At 48.0% G+C, this 18,321-nt stretch overlaps 1 protein-coding gene across 9 annotated transcripts in view; it reads left to right on the forward strand.

The window, feature by feature from the left end:
* EXOC4 (exocyst complex component 4) overlaps window positions 1-18,321 on the forward strand; it is a 733,833-nt gene that overhangs the window by 282,597 nt on the left and 432,915 nt on the right. For 4 of the 9 annotated variants that reach the window (XM_083366085.1, XM_083366087.1, XM_083366089.1 and 1 more), the window contains 3 exons: window positions 3,099-3,235; window positions 6,393-6,548; window positions 12,187-12,356. The exons of 1 other annotated variant lie outside the window; for it this stretch is intronic. In XM_083366085.1, the coding sequence (XP_083222211.1) occupies window positions 3,099-3,235; window positions 6,393-6,548; window positions 12,187-12,356 (463 nt within the window). Of the gene's footprint in view, window positions 1-3,098; window positions 3,236-4,382; window positions 5,134-6,392; window positions 6,549-6,606; window positions 7,020-12,186; window positions 12,357-13,854; window positions 13,924-18,321 lie in introns of those variants that run through there. 4 more of the 9 variants (XM_083366090.1, XR_014492901.1, XR_014492902.1 and 1 more) reach the window with 4 other exon arrangements.

Genomic DNA, 18,321 nt, shown 5'->3' on the forward strand with positions numbered 1-18,321 from the left:
GGAGGAAGGTGGTGGGGCAAAGGGGGAAGGACCCCCCCTCTTGGTCACAGCTGACCGAATTTCCACTCAAATGGACTTAGATTCAATGACATACGAAGCAAGTGGCCAAAGGCTTTCCAGATTTTTAAGTACGGGTAGGTCCTCGACTTACGCCCAGAATTGACCGCCAAATTATCCGTTGCTAACTAAGCAAGAGGGTTGTTCGGGGAGTTTTGCCCCATTTTACGACCTTCCTTGCCACCATCGTTAAGCGAATTCCTGCATCGTTCAGTGAGTCACACGGTCTTTAAGTGAATCTTAACAAATCCCCGTGGACTTTGCTTGTCCGAAGGTCGTAAAAGGAGATCCCGTGAGCTGGGGACACTGGGCGTCGTAAATACGAGTCAGTTGCTAAGGGTGTCAGTTTTGATCACCTGACCGCAGGGATGCTGAGTGAGACAGACGATCGTGAGCCAGTTTTTCCAGTGTCGCTGTAACTTCGAATGGTCACTAAACGAACTTTTATAAGTTGAGGACTAGCTGTACACCCCGCAGCCCCTTATTTCCTCTGAACGTCTCTTCCTTCCCTGCCTCCTGGGTCAAACTAGGAGAAAATAATATGCCTGAATTCTGATCACAGGATCATGGGGGTGCTGCAATGGCCGTAAAGTGTGAACAAGTAAGTCACTATTTTCACTGCCGTCATAACGTCTAATAGTTACTAAATGAATGGCTGTTAATTGAGGACTACCTGCATACAGTTTAGAACAGGGGTCTTCAGACTTGGCCCTTTGAGGACTTGTGGACTTCAGCTCCCAGAATTCCTCAGCCAGCCACGCTGACTGAGGAATTCTGGGACTTGAAGTCCACAAGTCCTCAAAGGGCCAAGTTTGAAGACCCCTGGCTTATATGGTCCATGTTGGCTGATGAATTCTGGGAGTTACTCCTTAAGTAACACCAGCTGCCTGCAATTAGTGCAGGTTCGAGTCCCACCAGGCTCAAGGTGGACTCAGCCTTCCATCCTTCCCAGGTAGGTAAAATGAGGACCCAGATTGTTGGGGGCAATAAGCTGACTTTGTAATAATGCCGCTTGGGGTGTGTGTGAAAGCCCTAATAAGCAGGCATATACATAGAATGAAGGCTACTGCTAAGCTTGTAAGCCGCCTTGAGTCTTCGGAGAAGGGCGGGATATAAATGGAATTAAAATAAATAAAAATAAAATAAAATAAAAGGGCCAAGTTTGAAGACCCCTGGTTTAGGAGATTACCTTGCCACGTCAGTGGGGTTAATGTTAACTTAGGGCTTCATTTGCAACCCTCGACAGTGGACTGAGTCGTAATGAGACGTGGGCTGGTCATAACAATGAGACATGGTCCTCAACTTAACAACCATTTGTTTAGCAGTCATCCAAAGGGACCACAACAGTGAAAAACGTGATTTAGGACCAGTCCTTCGGACATTTAAGGACCGTTGCAGCATCCTCACAACTACATGATCAGAAATCGGTGTGTGTGTGTGTGTGTGTGTGTGTGTGTGTGTGTGTTTTGACAGCACGTATTTACGACGGTTGCAGCATGTCGGGGTCTTAGTGATCGCCGTTGGCGATTTCTCACTGAGAAGTCCATGAGAGAAGCTGGATTCACAATTCACTGAACAACCGCAGTGATTTGCTTAACAAGCCTGCCCCCATCCCAAAAAAAGTCATAAAAATCAGGTGATTACTCTCTTTAACAACCACCTTGCTCAGCAGTCTGAAATTCTGCTCCTAATTGTGCTCGTAAAGCGAGGACTGCCTGTTAATAATAATAATAATAATAATAATAATAATAATAATAATAATAATAATAATAATAATAATAATAATAATAGACCTTGGAAGGGACCTTGGAGATCATCTACTCCAACCCCCTGATCATACAGAAGACCCTATACCATTTCAGACAAATGGTTGTCCAATCTCTTCTTAAAAACTTCCAGAGTTGGAGCATTCACAGCTTCTGGCGGCCAGTAGTTCCACCGGTTAATTGTCCTCACTGTCAGGAAGTTTCTCCTTAGTTCTTTCTCTAGGTTGCTTCTCTCCTGGATTTGTTTCCATCCATTGCTTTTTGTCCTGCCTCCAGGGGCTTTGGAGAACAGCTTGACTGCCTCTTCTTTGGGGCAGCCCCTGAGAGATTGGAAGACTGCTATCACATCCCCCCCGTCGGTCCTTCTCTTCACTGAACTGTTGTTGTTGTTAGTTGCGAAGTCATGTCCGACCCATCGCGACCCCCTGGACAACATTCCTCCAGGCCTTCCTGTCCTCCGCCATCTTCTGGAGTCCATTTAAGCTCACGCCTCCTGCTTCAGTGACTCCATCCAGCCACCTCCTTCTCTGTCGTCTCCTTCTTCTCTTGCCCTCAACCTTTCCCAGCATGAGGCTCTTCTCCAGTGAGTCCTTCCTTCTCATTAGGTGGCCAAAGGATTTGAGTTTCCACTTCAGGATCTGGCCTTCTAAAGAGCAGTCAGGGTTGATCTCCTCTAGGACTGACCGGTTTGATCGCCTTGCAGTCCAAGGGACTCGCAGAAGTCTTCTCCAGCACCAGAGTTCAAAGGCCTCAATTCTTTGGCGCTCAGCCTTTCTTATGGTCCAACTTTCACTGCCATACATTGCAACTGGGAAGACCATAGCCTTGACTATACGCACTTTTGTTGACAGGGTGACGTCTCTGCTTTTTAGTGTGCTGTCTAGATTTGCCATGGCTTTCCTCCCCAGGAGCAAGCGTCTTTTAATTTCTTGGCTACAGTCCCCATCTGCGGTGATCTTGGAGCCCAGGAAAATAAAATCTGTCGCTCCCTCCATTTCTTCCCCATCTATTTGCCAGGAATTGAGAGGGCCGGATGCCATGATCTTGGTTTTCTTAATGTTTAGTTTCAACCCAACTTTTGCACTCTCCTTCTTCACTCGCAACAAGAGGCTCTTTTGAACTAGACAGATGTAATTCCGGCAACCCTTCTTTCTACGTTTTAGCCTCCAGTCCACTTGTTTGCATGTTCCAACTCTGCTTGGAAATGACTTGAAAATGGCTTTTCTTCACTCAGCCTCCCCGTGTGTGTGTGTTTTTTTTTCTTTTCATCAACAGAGCACAGTCGTCGTGGAAAAAACGGTCCAGGACCTCATGAATTTGATGCATGACCTAAGTGCCTATTCCGACCAGTTCCTGAACATGGTATGTGTCAAGCTCCAACAGTACAAGGACACCTGCAACGCGGCGTACAGGTACGGCTACGGAGCGTCTCCCTCATCCTGGTCACGGCTCTCCCAAAGGTGCTTTTTTTGTTTTTCCTTTTCTTTTCCAAGAGGCAACTAGACTTTTCTTGGGTGCTTTTTTTTTCCCCTCAAAGAGGTTTCGCTCCTCATCCAAGAAGCTTCCTCGGTTCCGGCGGAATGAGGTCATAGCTCCGTAGCTTCTGGGCCTGTAAAGGAGACGGCGGGAGATTTGCCCTTTCAGATTTACAAGTTTCTGTTAACGTAGCTTTAAAAAAACAGTCATATGAGAGAAGATAATAAGCCGGAGCTGCGTAACGGATGGAGACAAAAGATTTTCCTTGCTTTCCAGTCTGTAAAAGAGATGGCGGGATATTTGTACTTACGAGTTCCTGTTTATGTCAATTCAGAGAAGAGTCAGATAAGAGAGGGCATAGCCCAGAGCTGCATAGTTCCCTAGTTTCTTGGGCTGTAAAGGAGACAGTTGTTGTGATTCAGGGTCAGCCTGTGGGTTCGGCAGTTGGGTCGGACGACTCAGAGGAGGAGGAGGGGGGTGTTGAAGAGCTTGCTGAGGGGGTTGAAGATCTTGCTGATGAGAGCCCTCAGCCAGGCCCCTCCCACTTGGTCACCACGGAGACCCAGCTGTGTGAGCCTGACAGCGTGGATGAAGATGACCCACAGCTGGCCCTGTTCAAGGACGCCCGACGCAGGAGGCAGTCAATCAGGAGTAAACAGAGGAAGGCAATGGGGCTCGGAAGGAGGCAGAGAGAAGCCACGCCCTGAACTGTATAAAAGGGGAATGTGTGGGGAGGGCTGGTTTGCTGAAGGCAACCGCTTGGATAGTTCCTGTTTCTTAAAGCTCCTGTTTCTTGGTTTGTCTTGTTCCGTTTGTTTTTGTAGCAATAAATTTGGCAGGCGTAATTCCAGCCTCTTGCCTTCTTGTAAAAGGGGTTGTCCCTGCCTTTTCTGCAGGGCCGGTAGCAGGCTGGTACAGAACAACAGTGACAGATTTGCACTTTCAGACTTACACGTTTCTGTTAACGTAGCTTTAGAGAACAGTCAGATAAGAGAGGGCATAGCCCAGAACTGCGTAGTTTCCTAGCTTTTCAGTCTTTAAAGCAGGGCTTTTCAACCTTTTCACCCATTGTGACACTTTTAGGATATGGCAACATCCGAGTAACACCAGTCGCCTAGCAAGCGGTCAAAAACTTGATGACCAAAAAAAAAAAAAAGGAAAAAAGTGATGAAGTACAGGTAGTCCTCGACTTACAACAGTTCGCTCAGTGACTGTTCGAAGTGACAATGGCAGTGAAAAAAGTGCCCCCCCAAGCCACAGCCGAGCAAGACGCCTGCCTGCCCGCCCTGCGGCGCTCTTCCTCCTGTCCGAGGTTTTCGTTGTTGTGAGCATTTATGTTGAGGATTGGCAGCGGGGGTGGGGTGGGGGGTGTTTGGTTTTTATTCCCCCCATCTGCTGGGTGGTTGCAGCAGGTTTTGGTCACTTCACATGACCCTGGGACACTGTGACCGTCATAAATATGAATCGGTTGCCAAGCACCTGAACGTAAGTTTTAATTTTTAACTGTGTAATTAATATTTGGGGCTGTTATTTCATTTTTTCTTAACTTTTGTACTGTTGTTTTTTATTGCTGTTAGCCGCCCTGAGTCCTCTGGGAGATAGGGCGGCATATAAGTCCCATAAAATAAATAAAAATAAATAAAATAAATCACAAGACCCTGGAGATGCTGCAACGTTCCAGCTGATTGGTGCTTCTTCTGGGCTCAGCAGAAGTGCCAGGATCAGCGCTGAGCTCCAGCTGGATCCTGGCGCCGATCCTGGCGCTTCCGCTGAGCCCCGACAGCCCTGCAGCTCCAGCCGTCTCTCGCTCAGGCTTGTGCGGTGCTGCCGCCGGTTCAGCTCATTCCCCTCCTCCGCTACCACTTTCCTAGGATGGTCACGTACCACCTGCCAGGTGCCAATGTACCACAGGTGGTACCCATGCCACTGGCTGGAAAGCCCTGCTTTAAAGGAGACAGCAGAAGATTTGTACTTTCAGACCTACAAGTTTTTGCTAACGTAGCTGTAGAAAACAGTCAGATAAGAGAGGGCGTAGCCCAAAGCTGCATAGTTCCCCAGCTTCTTAGGCTGTAAAGGAGTTGGCAGGATATTTGCACTTTCAGACTGACAGGTTTCTGTTAACGTAGCTTTAGAGAACAGTCAGATAAGAGAGGATATAAGCCACAGCTGCATAATGGACGGAGAAAAGGGCTGAGAAGGGATTCTTCCTAGCTGCCCGGGTTATAAAAGAACAGGCGAATATTTGTGTTTTCAAACTTGCGAGATTCTGTGAACGCAGCCTTGCCGTAAAGTACAGTTAGCTCATCTCGTTGTGTTTTCCTGTCTGGTCTACCTGTGTGGGCCGACCCAAAGCCATAGATTTTATCGGCGTTTGGGAGTTTTCGCCCCCCTCGAGATAAAAGGAGCAAATATAGCTGGATCTTTCATTCAAACAGAAGGCTGCAAAGATGTCCCGGAATCAAGATTGCAAAATTATAGAAAGCTTCGGAGTGCCGCCGTAATTGTGTTTTCTTCGAGCAAATAAAGAGCTTGGCAGGCGCATTGAGCTAACCCCTAACACACGCCTAAGCTGATAAATTCCACTTAAGTGTAAAGGCTGGCGGTAAATTAATCCGTGAGTTTCTCCCATCGACCTTTTTTTGGAGAAATATATCGTTCTAGGTTTCCGGCGAGCCGTCACTTTCGTGCGTTTTAAAGTTTGCACAATCCGTTTTAACCGCCTCCCTTTTTATGGAGACGTCGATCGTTACCGTATCTTCTGAACCTAGGCGCAGAACAAATATCTTTTCTGCCTTCCCTGTCGGGTTTTTTTTTTAATTTTCCCCCCTGTAATTTTTTAATTTTCCCTCCCAGTAAACAAAGTCAATGGGAAAAAGCCGGATTCCTTTACTACAAGATTCACTTAACAACCGTGGCAAAAAAAAAAAAAAGAAAAGCAAAAGCTCACCGGACAGCCAGCGTGGCAAGTGTTTAACAAGTGCCTTGCTTAGCGACAGGGCTCAAATGTGGCCGTAAGTTGAGGACTGCCTGTAATCCTTGGCCAAACCAGCTTTCTTCTTTCCAACTGTCCCCTGGTTACTTTTTCCACTTCAGGAGCATTGTCCAGTCCGACGAGAAGATGGTGATCAGCACCTCTTGGGCCAAAGATGATGACATTACCAGGCTCTTGAAGTCCCTTCCCAACTGGAGCAACATGGCCCAGCCCAAACAGCTGAGACCTAAACGAGAGGAAGAAGAAGACGTCGTAAGGCAAGTTATTCCTTAGAGCAGGGCTTTTCAACCTTTTCACCCACTCTACCACTTTTAGGATATGGCAACATCCGAGTAACACCAGTCGCCTAGCAAGGTGTCAAAAACTTGATGAGCAAAAAAAAAAAAAAAAAAAAAAGGAAAAAAGTGATGAAGTACAGGTAGTCCTCGACTTATGACAGTTCGCTTAGTGACCGTTCGAAGTTACAATGGCCCTGAAAAAAGTGCCCCCCCCCCAGCCACAGCTGAGCAAGACACCTGCCTACCCGCCCGGCGGCGTTCTTCCTCCTGTCTGAGGTTTTCATCGTTGTGAGCATTTCGGTTGAGGATTGGCAGCGGGGGTGGGGTGGGGGGTGTTTGATTTTTATGCCCACCCCTCTGTTGGGTGGTTGCAGCAGGTTTTGGTCACTTCACGTGACCCTGGGACACTGTGACCGTCATAAATATGAATCGGTTGCCAAGCATCTGAATGTAAATCACAAGACCCTGGAGATGCTGCAACGTTCCAGCTCATCTGCGCTTCTTCTGGGCTCAGCAGAAGCGCCGGGATCAGCGCCGAGCTCTAGCTTGATCCTGGCACCGATCCTGGCGCTTCCGCTGAGCCCTGACAGCCGTCTCTCGCTCAGGCTGTGCGGTGCTGCCGCCGGTTCAGCTCATTCCTCTCCGCCGCTACCACTTTCCTAGGATGGTTGCATACCACCTGCCAGGTGCCAATGTACCACAGGTGGTACCTGTACCACTGGTTGAAAAGCCCTGCCTTAGATCAATGGATGGAAATCAACGTTTTACCTGGACGCCGTCTTCTGACGGGCGAGCCCTGAACCTCCGGCCTTTGGGATGAGCAAGGACAAAGTGCTAGGAGATTTTATGCGATTGCTTTAGAGAAGAAAATTGATAGGGCCACCCAGCTCACTCTTGGTGACTCCAGGTGGCTTATAGCAGGGGTCCCCAACCTGTGGTCTGTGGCCCGGGACCGGGCCGTGGGCCCTTGGCCAGCAGGCTGCTGAAATAGCTGGCCAGTGCGCGCACATGTGGGCGCACATTCCCCTCCCACTCGTGCTAGCACCCGTGGCCCCATTTGTGCCTGCGCGCGAGCGCGAATGGGGATATGGGGAGGGTGTCTGCAGCCTGTTTGTGCATGCGCTGCTAGCCCGTGTGATTTGCACGGCCCATTTGCGCATGCACGAACGGGTTGCTAGCCGCCCTGGGGGGTGCGTGACTGTTTGCACATGTGTGAACCGGGCCGCTAGGGCCGCACCAGTGTGTGTGGCCTCCTGTGTGTTTGTGTGCGTGCGTGCGTTCGTGTGCGCACACCAATTTTGAAGCTGCTCTTCTTCCCTCTGGTCTTTGAGGGGTTTTACTCCCCTACTAGTTGCCAACCATAAGGGTGGCGCTCATCTCCATTTCAAGGATGCAATCCCAACAAAAAAAGCCAATCATCCCCTGCCCCGCTGCTGGTAACAATCAAACCCACCTCTTGATGGGCTCTGTATCACTCTGGGGTCCCCAGGCCCACTGGCAGAAGCCGATCTTCAGGATCTTTCAGATGAGTGTCAAAGTGGGGAACCAATCTTATCTCTGCAGGGATGATGTTCCTCAAAGAAAGAGCCACCACGGAGAAGGCCCTTCTTCTTGGTCCCACCAGATGGACCTCCTCAAGAGAGGGGACCCATGACATCCTCTGCCTCCTTGCTCTGGTGGGTTGGGTAGATCTACCTGGGAAATAACAGTCCTTCAAATAACAGGGAAGGAGCCACCACGGAGAAGGTCCTTCTTCTTGGTCCCACCAGATAGACCTCCTTAAGAGAGAGGATCCATAACATTTTATTTCCAACCTTATCTCTGCGGGGATGATGTTCCTCAGAGAAGGAGCCACCACGGAGAAGGACCTTCTTCTTGGTCCAACCAGATGGACCTCCTCAAGAGAGGGGACCCATGACATCCTCTGCCTCCTTGCTCTGGTGGGTTGGGTAGATCTACCTGGGAAATGACAGTCCTTCAAATAACAGGGAGGAGCCACCACAGAGAAGGTCCTTCCTTCTTCTCAGTCCCACCTGATGGACCTCCTTAAGAGAGGGGGAAACCTTACTGTATTGTGGTTTGGTATGCTGGTCTGACAGCCGCGGATAGGAAAGTATTATACAGTGTGGTGAGCACAGCACAAGACATCGTGGGCTGTCCCCTGACACCCCTGGATGACCTCGCCGGGGCTCACTGCCTTGGAAGAGTGAGGAAAATTCTCAGGGATGACTCACACCCTGGTTAGTACCTCTTTACTCTCCTACCATCGGGCATACCATCGGGCAGGAGATACAGGAGTATAGCCAGCCATACCAATAGGCTGAAGAACAGCTTTTATTCATGGGCTGTCAGGTTCTTGAACGGGAAATAATTTTATAATTTTAAGTATGACTGACTTGTGAGGCCGGTGCGTCATGCAATTAGCCCACATGGTGTAATAAGATGGAGGGTTTGTTGTCACTGTGAGTTGTGGTGGGGGGGCAACGAAGGGAGGCTCAGCCAATCTCAATGTATACCTGGTTGTACTTTGACAATAAAGGTTCATTCATTCACCCCATGTCTTCACACTCTGGTGGACCACACGTAGATATGACTGGGAAAAGGTGGTCCTTCAAATAACCTGGACCCAGAGCAGGTAGGGCTTTGAAGGTGACAGCCAGCCCTTCGAATTGGGCCCAGAAACAAAAATCAGCAGCCAATGCAGCTCCTGCAGGAGAGGTGACCCATGGGCAAATCTAGGCTTGCGCAAAACCGTGCGGTCTGCTCGCTGCCCGGAAGCGGGGCTGACCTGTTTGTTGGAACATTCTCTTTGCGTGTTGAATACTTGCTTAATCAGGGGCGTCACTTTAGCAGACGGCTCAATTTGGACCATCTGACCGCTTGTTCAATTTTCTTCGCTTTCATGGTCCAGCTGCTGACCCCTTCCTCCCCTCGGGGTACCTGGAAGAGCTTCTTTGCGGCTACTACGAGCTGTTTTAGAATTCCTTGGTGATGGACGAGAAGCTGGTTATTACCGCTTACCGGAATCCATTAGGAAAATTACGTTAAGGGATTCCTACCCTGTCCGTATCGTCTGGAGCCAACCTGGTGTGTGCGGTTGAAATTGATCAGACTTTCCTTTCTCTCCCCCCCCCCCGGTAGAAGAACACATGGCTTGTTTTCAAAACACGACTATCCTAGGATCCAATCGGTCACCGGGGCCAAAGGTTTATTGATTTGTCCATACTTTCAGGCTCATCCTGGGAACTTCTCCCCCTCCAGAATGTGTGCACCCTGTATTTATATGGTGTGTGGTGGTATGTAGCTTTTTAAATTATTATTAATTAGGGTGTGGCTGGCTGGCTATTGAGTCATTGATGGTTGTCTCCTTGTGCAACTGCACCCTTGGCTCCAGATGAGCTGGTGGTAAATCAGCATCCCAGCTGACTGACAAGGGGCCCATTTCACAGGCTTTAATCATTTCGCTTGGCTATTTTTGGCCCTGCTCAGCCAACAATCGTAGTAGCTGGGAAATTGAACGCATCTCCTTGTTCATTCCAATGTGAGCTACCAATGAGTTCGGGTCTCTTTGTCTAACTGCTCGCTCACGTTCTCACAAGCTGCTGATTAGCTTCCTCCCTGTCTGCTCCAGCTATTGTAGTCCGAGGTTGGGTCACGTGACGAGAATTCAGACGCTTGGCAACTGGCTCGTATTTATGACGCTCGCATTGTCCCCAAGTGACGTGATCCCCTTTTGCCACCTTCTGACAAGCAAAGTCAACGGGTCAAGCCAGGTTCACTTCGCAACGGTGTTACTGACTTAACAACTGGGATAGAATAGAGCTGGAAGGGACCTTGGAGGTCTTCTAGTCCAGCCCCCTGCTCAAGCAGGAGAACCTATACCATCTCAGACAGGTGAATGTCTAGTCTTTTCTTAAAAACCTCCAGAGATGGAGCACCCACCATTTCTGGTAGCAAGCTGTTCCACTGGTTAATTGTCCACACTGTTAGGAAGTTTCTCCTCGGTTCCAGGTTGCTTCTCTCTTTGGTCAGTTTCCAACCGTTGTTTCTCGTCCTGCTCTCTGGAGCTTTGGAGAATAACGTGAAACCCCCCCCCTTTCCTTGTGGCAGCCCCTCAGATACTGGAACGCTGCTATCGCATCTCCCCTATTTCTTCTTTTCTTTAGACTAGCCAACCCCAAGTCCCGCAGCCGTTCTTCGTCTGTTTTAGCACGGTGGCAAGAAAGGTCGCAAAGCAGGGCAAAACTCACTTAACCCGTGTCTCACCTAGCCACGGAAATTTGGGGCTCGTAAGTTGAGGTCTACCTGTTTAGGCCTGCCAAACACGGACTGACGGACTGGGGCGGCTAAACCCGAAGCCGACGGGAACGTCCCCACCATGTCAGGAAGGCTTCTGCTTATTTCCCCGGCGTAAAGACTCATATACGATTGGAAATCATTGCGGGAGGAAGTCGGCTCAGCTAACGCAATTGTGTGCCGCTGAAGTCATTGGAAAGGAGACGTGATTGAGCGAATGGGTGATTGGGTTAGGCTTATTGTGGAGATGGTAGGTTTAACGATATAATCTGCCAATCCCAGGACCGATGACCCGGGTGTAGTTGAGGGTGGGCTCCAACGGAGGCCCATCTGAACTCAGCTTCCAGCAAAGTTCAGCGAGAAAATTTCTTTGATCCTTCACGGCCTTCTTCTCGGCTTGGCTCTTTGCAAAACTCTGGGGAATCTAGCTTGCAAAGGCATCAGGCTAGAAAACAGGAGACGGTGAGTTCTAGTCTCGCCTTAGGCCTGAAAGGTGGCTGAGTGAGAATCGCCCGGAGATGGTGAGTTCTAGTCCCACCTGAGGCACAAAGCCGGCTACAAGACTTGGAGCCAATCGCTAGGAAACGAGGAGTTCTAGTTCCATCTTAAGCGTGGAAAATGACGGGGTGACTTTGAGCCAGTCACCAGGAGATTGGGAGTTCTAGTCCTGTTTTAGGCGTGAAAGCCAGCTGGGTGACTTTGGACCAGTCACCAGGAGATTGGGATTCTAGTCCTGCCTTAGGTGTGAAATCCAGCTGGGTGACTGTGGACCAATCACCAGGGGACAGTGAGTTCTAGTTCCACCTTAGCCATTAAAGCTGGCTGCTAACTCTGGGCCAAATCCCTGGGAGACGGTGAGTTCTAGTCCCATCTTAGGCATTAAAGCTGCCTGGTGACTCTAGGCCAAATCCCCAGGAGACGGTGAGTTCTAGTCCCATCTTGGGCATTAAAGCTGGCTGGTGACTCTAGGCCAAATCCCCAGGAGACGGTGAGTTCTAGTCCCATCTTAGGCATTAAAGCTGGCTGGTGACTCTGGGCCAAATCCCCGGGAGACGGTGAGTTCTAGTCCCACCTTAGGCATTAAAACCGACTGGATGACTTCGGGCCTGTCCTTCTCCCTCAGCCCAATCTACCTCACAGGGTTGTTGTGGTGCAGAAAGTAGGAGGAGGTCAAAGTATGAGGTATCTCCGCCACTTTGAGTTAGTTATAAAAAAAATAATTAGTGAGTGTGTCTCTGTGCGTGTGCGTGCGTGTGCGTGAAATAAATAAATAATGCTACTCTCCATGGCCGACACAACCCTTGCTCTCTCTTCCTTCTAGGACTGCCTTTGGCAAGGAGTCCGAAGTCCTGATCGGGAACCTGGGCGATAAGCTGATTCCCCAGCAAGAGATCCTCCGGGACGTCAGCGACCTGAAGGCCTTGGCCAACATGCATGAGAGTCTGGAATGGCTGTCGGGACGAGTGAAGAACACCATCGCCAGCCTTCCAAGTAAGTGACACCCGGGAAGACGGAAACACGCCAGTGGAGATCTCAAGAACGCAGGTCGTCCTCGATGTAACGGCCACAATTGAGCCCCAGATTTCTGTTGCTAAGCGAGATGGTTGTAAAGGAACAGATGGAAACCAATCAGTGAGAGAAGCCACCTGGAGTTAAGGAGAAACCTCCCGACAGTGAGGACAATTAACCAGCGGAACGGCTTGCCACCAGAGGTTGTGGGTGCTCCATCGCTGGAGGCTCTCAAGAAGAGACAGGACAAACGTTTGTCTGGAAGGGTAGAGGGTCTCCTGCTTGAGCAGGGGGTTCGACTAGAAGACCTCCAAGGTCCCTTCCGACTCGGTTATTCTGTTATTAAGTACAGGTTGTCCTCGACATACGACCACAAAGGAGCACAAGATTTCTGTTGCTAAGCGAGACAGTTGTTAAGTGAATTTTCCCTCATTTTATGACCTTTCTGGCCGCAGTTGTTAAATGAATCACTGCAGTCGTTAAGTTGGTAACGTGGTTGTTAAGTGAATCTGGCTTCCCCACTGATTTCCCCAGGATTGTTCTTGTGGGGAAAATAGGAGGAGGAAGGTGGGATGGATGGTTAGAAAGATAGAGAGATAAAGAGAGAGAGAGAGAGAAATGTAGATAAATAGATAAATGATAGATAAATAGATTAGATAGATAGATAGATAGATAGATAGATAGATAGATAGATAGATAGATAGATAGATAGATAGATAGATAGATAGATGGATGATAGATAGACGGATGATAGATAGAGATGATAGATAGATAGATAGATAGATAGATAGAGAGAGAGAGAGAGAGAGAGAGAGAGAGAGAGATGACAGATGTATGTGGATGGATAGATAGATAGATGATTGATAGATAGATAGATAGGTAGATAGATAGATAGATAGATGATAGATAGATAGATAGATAGATAGATAGATAGATAGATAGATAGATAGATAGATAGATAGATAGATAGATAGAATAAACAGACAGAGAGATGTTTCCCTAGGACCTCAGCGCTCTGAGACCCCAAGGACTGGCCTTGAATTATAGACACAAGCTAACTTAGTTAGGATGAAGGCAGCGTCTGCAGAAACAAAGAACCCGGCTTCCTTTATCGTCCCCCAAGGTTTAAATCCTGAGTTTCCCTCTCCTGCCCTCGCTCGGCTGGCTCCTGGCCTTCAGCTCTGAAATGCCCCTCGGAGGTCCCAGGAGGGCTAAAATGCGGCAGGTGTCAGTAAAGGTGAAGGCAGAGGACTCCGCAGCAGGAAGGCCGCTGCGGAAAGGTCCAGAAGGCGGAATGGAAAGGGGAGGCTGGGAACTAATGTAACACCTGCTCAGAGCTTAATGACGGCCTCCGGGCCCCGTGGGAAGTCCACGGCTTAAGTCAGGGGCAGGCTTCTGCTTTTCTACCAAATATTCCAGCCTGTGATTATTTTAAGAGATCAGCAATAGCTTCATTTCTTTTACCTCTTTTTTTTCACAGCTTCTAAGAGAGTTTTCCGAGCATTGAAATAAAAAAAGTTTTGGATCCCGCAGGCCAGCAGTATTCAACGGTTTCAGATGTTACCCCGGGGTGGGGGTGGGGGGAGTAAATTTTACACACATACAGGGAGTCCTTCTCTTAACAACGGTTCATCTAGTGACCGAAAGAAGTGACTTATGCAGCGATTCGCTTAACAACTGCGGAAGGACAGGGGAGGAAAGGCAGCAAAACTCACTTAACAACCGTCTTGCTTAGCGGCAGAAATTTTGAGCTGAATTGTGATGGTAAGTCGAGCATTATCTACAGTTAGCAACAGAATAGCAGAGTTGGAAGGGACCTTGGAGGTCATCTAGTCCAACCCCCTGCTCGGGCAGGAAACCCTATACCATTTCAGGCAAATGGCTGTCCAGTCTCTTCTTAAAAACCTCCAGTGTTGGAGCATTCACAGCTTCTGGAGGCAGGTTGTTCCACTGGTTAATTGTCCTCACTGTCAGGAAGTTTCTCCTTAGTTCTAGGTTGCTTCTCTCCTCGATGAGTTTCCATCCGTTGCTTCTTGTCCTGCCTTCGGGCGCTTTGGAGAATAGCTTGACTGCCTCTTCTTTGGGGCAGCCCCTTAGAGGTGTGGATTTCTTCCCTTTTCAGAAGCAGAGATGCAAAAACTTTTTTCTTTTACCCCAGGTTGGTTAGAGACTATTGACATGCTTTGGAGAAGAGGTTGACACTCTGTCTGTCATCTATCTATCTATTTATCTATCTGTCTGTCTGTCTATCTATCTATCTATCTATCTATCTATCTATCTATCTATCTCTATCTATCTATCTACGTATCTATCTATCTATCTATCACTATCTTCTATCTATCTTCTATCTCTCTTCTATATACCTTCTATCTCTATCTCTCTCTTCTACCATTTTTCTATCTATCTCTACCTTCTACCTTTCTATCTATCTATCTATCTATCTATCTATCTATCATCTATCTATCTATCTATCTATCTATCTATCTATCTATCTCTATCTTCTATCTACCTTCTATCTCTATTCTATCTATCTATCTATCTATCTATCTATCTATCTATCTATCTATCTATCTATCTATCTATCTATCTTCTACCTATCTTCTTTCTGTCTGTCTATCTATCTATCTATCTATCTATCTATCTATCTACTGTCTATCTATCTTTTGTATTTATCTCTATCTTCTCTCTCTCTGTCTCTGTCTGTCTGTCTGTCTGTCTGTCTATCTATCTATCTATCTATCTATCTATCTATCTATCTATCTATCTATCTATCTATCTATCTATCTTCTGTATTTATCTCTATCTTCTATCTCTCTCTCTCTCTCTCTCTCCCTCCCTGTGTGTCTGTCTGTCTGTCTGTCTGTCTATCTATCAGTCCATCTACCTACCTACCTACCTACCAACTTCTCTCTCTCTTCCTCCCTCCCTCCCTCCATATATCCATCTGTTCATCCATCTTGAGAATTGGTTTCTAGTTAAGGTTATTATCTGCATGTAATTTTTTTTTTGGGGGGGGTGCTATTGAGATTTTTTCGATTCTAAAAAGGCACCCCTGATTTGACGGGATAGGGAGACCAAACGAAAACGATAGCTGGCTTGATTGAGTCAGCCAAAGATCTCTTGGTTGCGTTACATGTGAATCCACGCTGTTGCAGTGGGAGGGGAAGGGCATCTGATTTCCTGCTACAGTAAGTGGATGAGGCAGGTTCTGCCTTGGGGAGGCGGGGAGAGGAAGCCACAGCTGCTGTTTTATCAAGCAATTAAAGGTGACAATTGTTGGCACAGCTGGGAACTCCGAGGGAGCCCCAAGCAGTGTGGTGCGTGAAGGATTCTCGGTGATCAAAGAGTAGCCATCCTTCAGTCCATCATGTTTCTGGATTATTGCATCCAGTTTTGGTCACCAGAATACAAATAGCATCACCACCAGATGGATTCGTAGCTGGCTGACAGGCCGTACTCACCGTGTGGTCATCAATGGAACTGCATCTACATGGAAGGAAGTGTGTAGTGGGGTGCCCCAGGGCTCTGTTCTGGGCCCAGTGCTCTTCAATATCTTCATTAATGATTTGGATGAGAGGATAGATGGGGAACTCATCAAATATGCAGATGACACCAAGCCGGCAGGAATAGCCAATACTCCAGAAGATAGGCTTAAAATACAGGAGGATCTGGACAGACTTGAACACTGGGCGCTATCTAACAAAATGAAATTCAATAGTGAAAAAAGTAAGGTTCTACATTTAGGCAGGAAAAATCAAATGCACAGGTATAGTATAGGTGGTACCTTGCTCAATAGTAGTAACTGTGAGAGAGATCTCGGAGTCCTAGTGGACAATCACTTAAATATGAGCCATCCGTGTGCTGCAGCTGCCAAAAAAGCCAACACAGTGCTAGGCTGCATTAACAGGAGGATAGAATCAAGATCAAGTGAAGTACTAATACCACTTTACAATGCCTTGGTAAGGCCACACCTGGAATACTGCATCCAGTTTTGGTCACCACGATGTAAGAAAGATGTCGAGACTCTAGAAAGGGTACAGAGAAGAGCAACAAAGATGATTGGGGGACTGGAGGCTAAAACATATAGGGAATGGTTCCTGGAATTGGGTATGTGTAGTTTAACGAAGAGAAGGGTGAGGGGTGACATGATAGCAGCCTTCCAGTATCTCAGGGGCTGCCCCAAAGAAGAGGGAGTCAAGCTATTCTCCAAAGCACCTGAAAGCAGGACAAGAAGCAACGGATGGAAACTCATCAAGGAGAGAAGCAACCTAGAACTAAGGAGAAACTTCCTGACAGTTAGGACAATTAACCAGTGGAACCACCTGCCTCCAGAAGTGGTGAATGCTCCAACACTGGAAGTTTTTAAGAAGAGACTGGACAGCCATTTGTCTGAAATGGTATAGGGTTTCCTGCCTTAGCAGCAGGTTGGACTAGATGATCTCCAAGGTCCCTTCCAACTTATTATTATTAAGATGCTGAGACTCTGGAAAGAGTGCAGAGAAGAGCAACCAAGATGATCAGGGGACTGGAGGATAAAACATACAAGGAACGGTTGCTGGAATTGGGCATGTCTCGTTTAACGGAGAGAAGGACGAGGGGGGACATGACACCAGTGTTGCAATATCTCAGGGGCCGCCCCAAAGCGCCTGAAGGCAGGACAAGAAGCAACAGATGGAAACTAATCAAGGAGAGATCCAATCTAGAATTAAGGAGAAATTTCCTAACTAGAACTCACCGTCTCCTGGTGATTGGCGCAGAGTCACCCAGGCAGCTTTCGGGGGCAAAGCGGGACTAGATCCCATCATCTCCTGGGGATTGGCCCAAAATTCCATGCTGGTTCATACCTAAGCCGAGACTAGAACTCACTGTCTCCTGGTGATTGACCCAAAGTCGCTCAGATGGCTTTCATGTCTAAGACGGGACTAGAACTCACTGTCTCCTGGTGATTGGTCCAAAGTCGCTTTAATCTCTAAGGCGGGACTAGAACTCACCGTCTCCTGGTGATTGGCCCAAAGTCACCCATCCAGCTTTCATGCCTAAAGAAGGACTAGAACTCACTGTTTCCTGGTGATTGACCCAAAATTGCTTTGATGTTTAAGGCGGGACTAGAACTCACCGTCTCCTGGTGATTGGCCCAAAGTCACCCATCCAGCTTTCATGCCTAAAGCAGGACTAGAACTCACTGTCTCCTGGTGATTGACCCAAAGTTGCTTTGATGTCTAACGCAGGACTAGAACTCACCATCTCCTGGTGATTGGTCCAAAGTCACCCAGCCAGCTTTCATGTCTAAGGTGAGACTAGAACTCACCGTCTCCTGGTGATTGGCCCAAAGTCACCCAGGCAGGAGTGATAAGGAGCAAACACAGATAGCTTGTGCACCTGTGAATTAGGCCAGGCGCAATCCCCTTGAATTTCTCAGTTGACCTTGGGAACAGCAATGACAAAGTCATATTTTAAGCTTTGCTGGGCCTTCACTGATCTCGTTCTCCTTTATCTTAGATTTTAGGAGGCTGCCGTTCAGCTCAGCCTGTTAGGGTGGGTTAACAATGAAATAAAATCCATAAATTGAATGGCAAACACAGCTCAGCAGGTAGTTAAAAGCAGCGGAAGAAAGGCAGAGAGGACCAAACGTTGCAAAGAAAGAATGTCAATAGTTTCTAAACAGCCTGGGGTAAAAGAAAAAAAAAAGAAGCTTTTGCATCGATGGTCCTGAAAAGGGAAGAAATCTGTGGGAAAACTTAATTGCAGTTACAGAGTATTTGGGCGGACGTCAAAATGGATGCCACGCTGGGTTTGTGTGAACCCATGCAGAGAGGGTCAGGCCTTGGGTTGCCTTAGAGCCCACACCTCCAAGAGGCTGCCCCAAAGAAGGGGGGGTCAACCCAATCTCCAAAGCACCGACCAAGGAGAGAAGCAACCTGGAACTAAGGAGAAACTTCCTGACTGT

The sequence above is a fragment of the Vipera ursinii genome (assembly GCF_947247035.1).
Source record: "Vipera ursinii genome assembly, chromosome: 6".
NCBI classification, from domain to species: Eukaryota; Metazoa; Chordata; class Lepidosauria; order Squamata; family Viperidae; genus Vipera; species Vipera ursinii.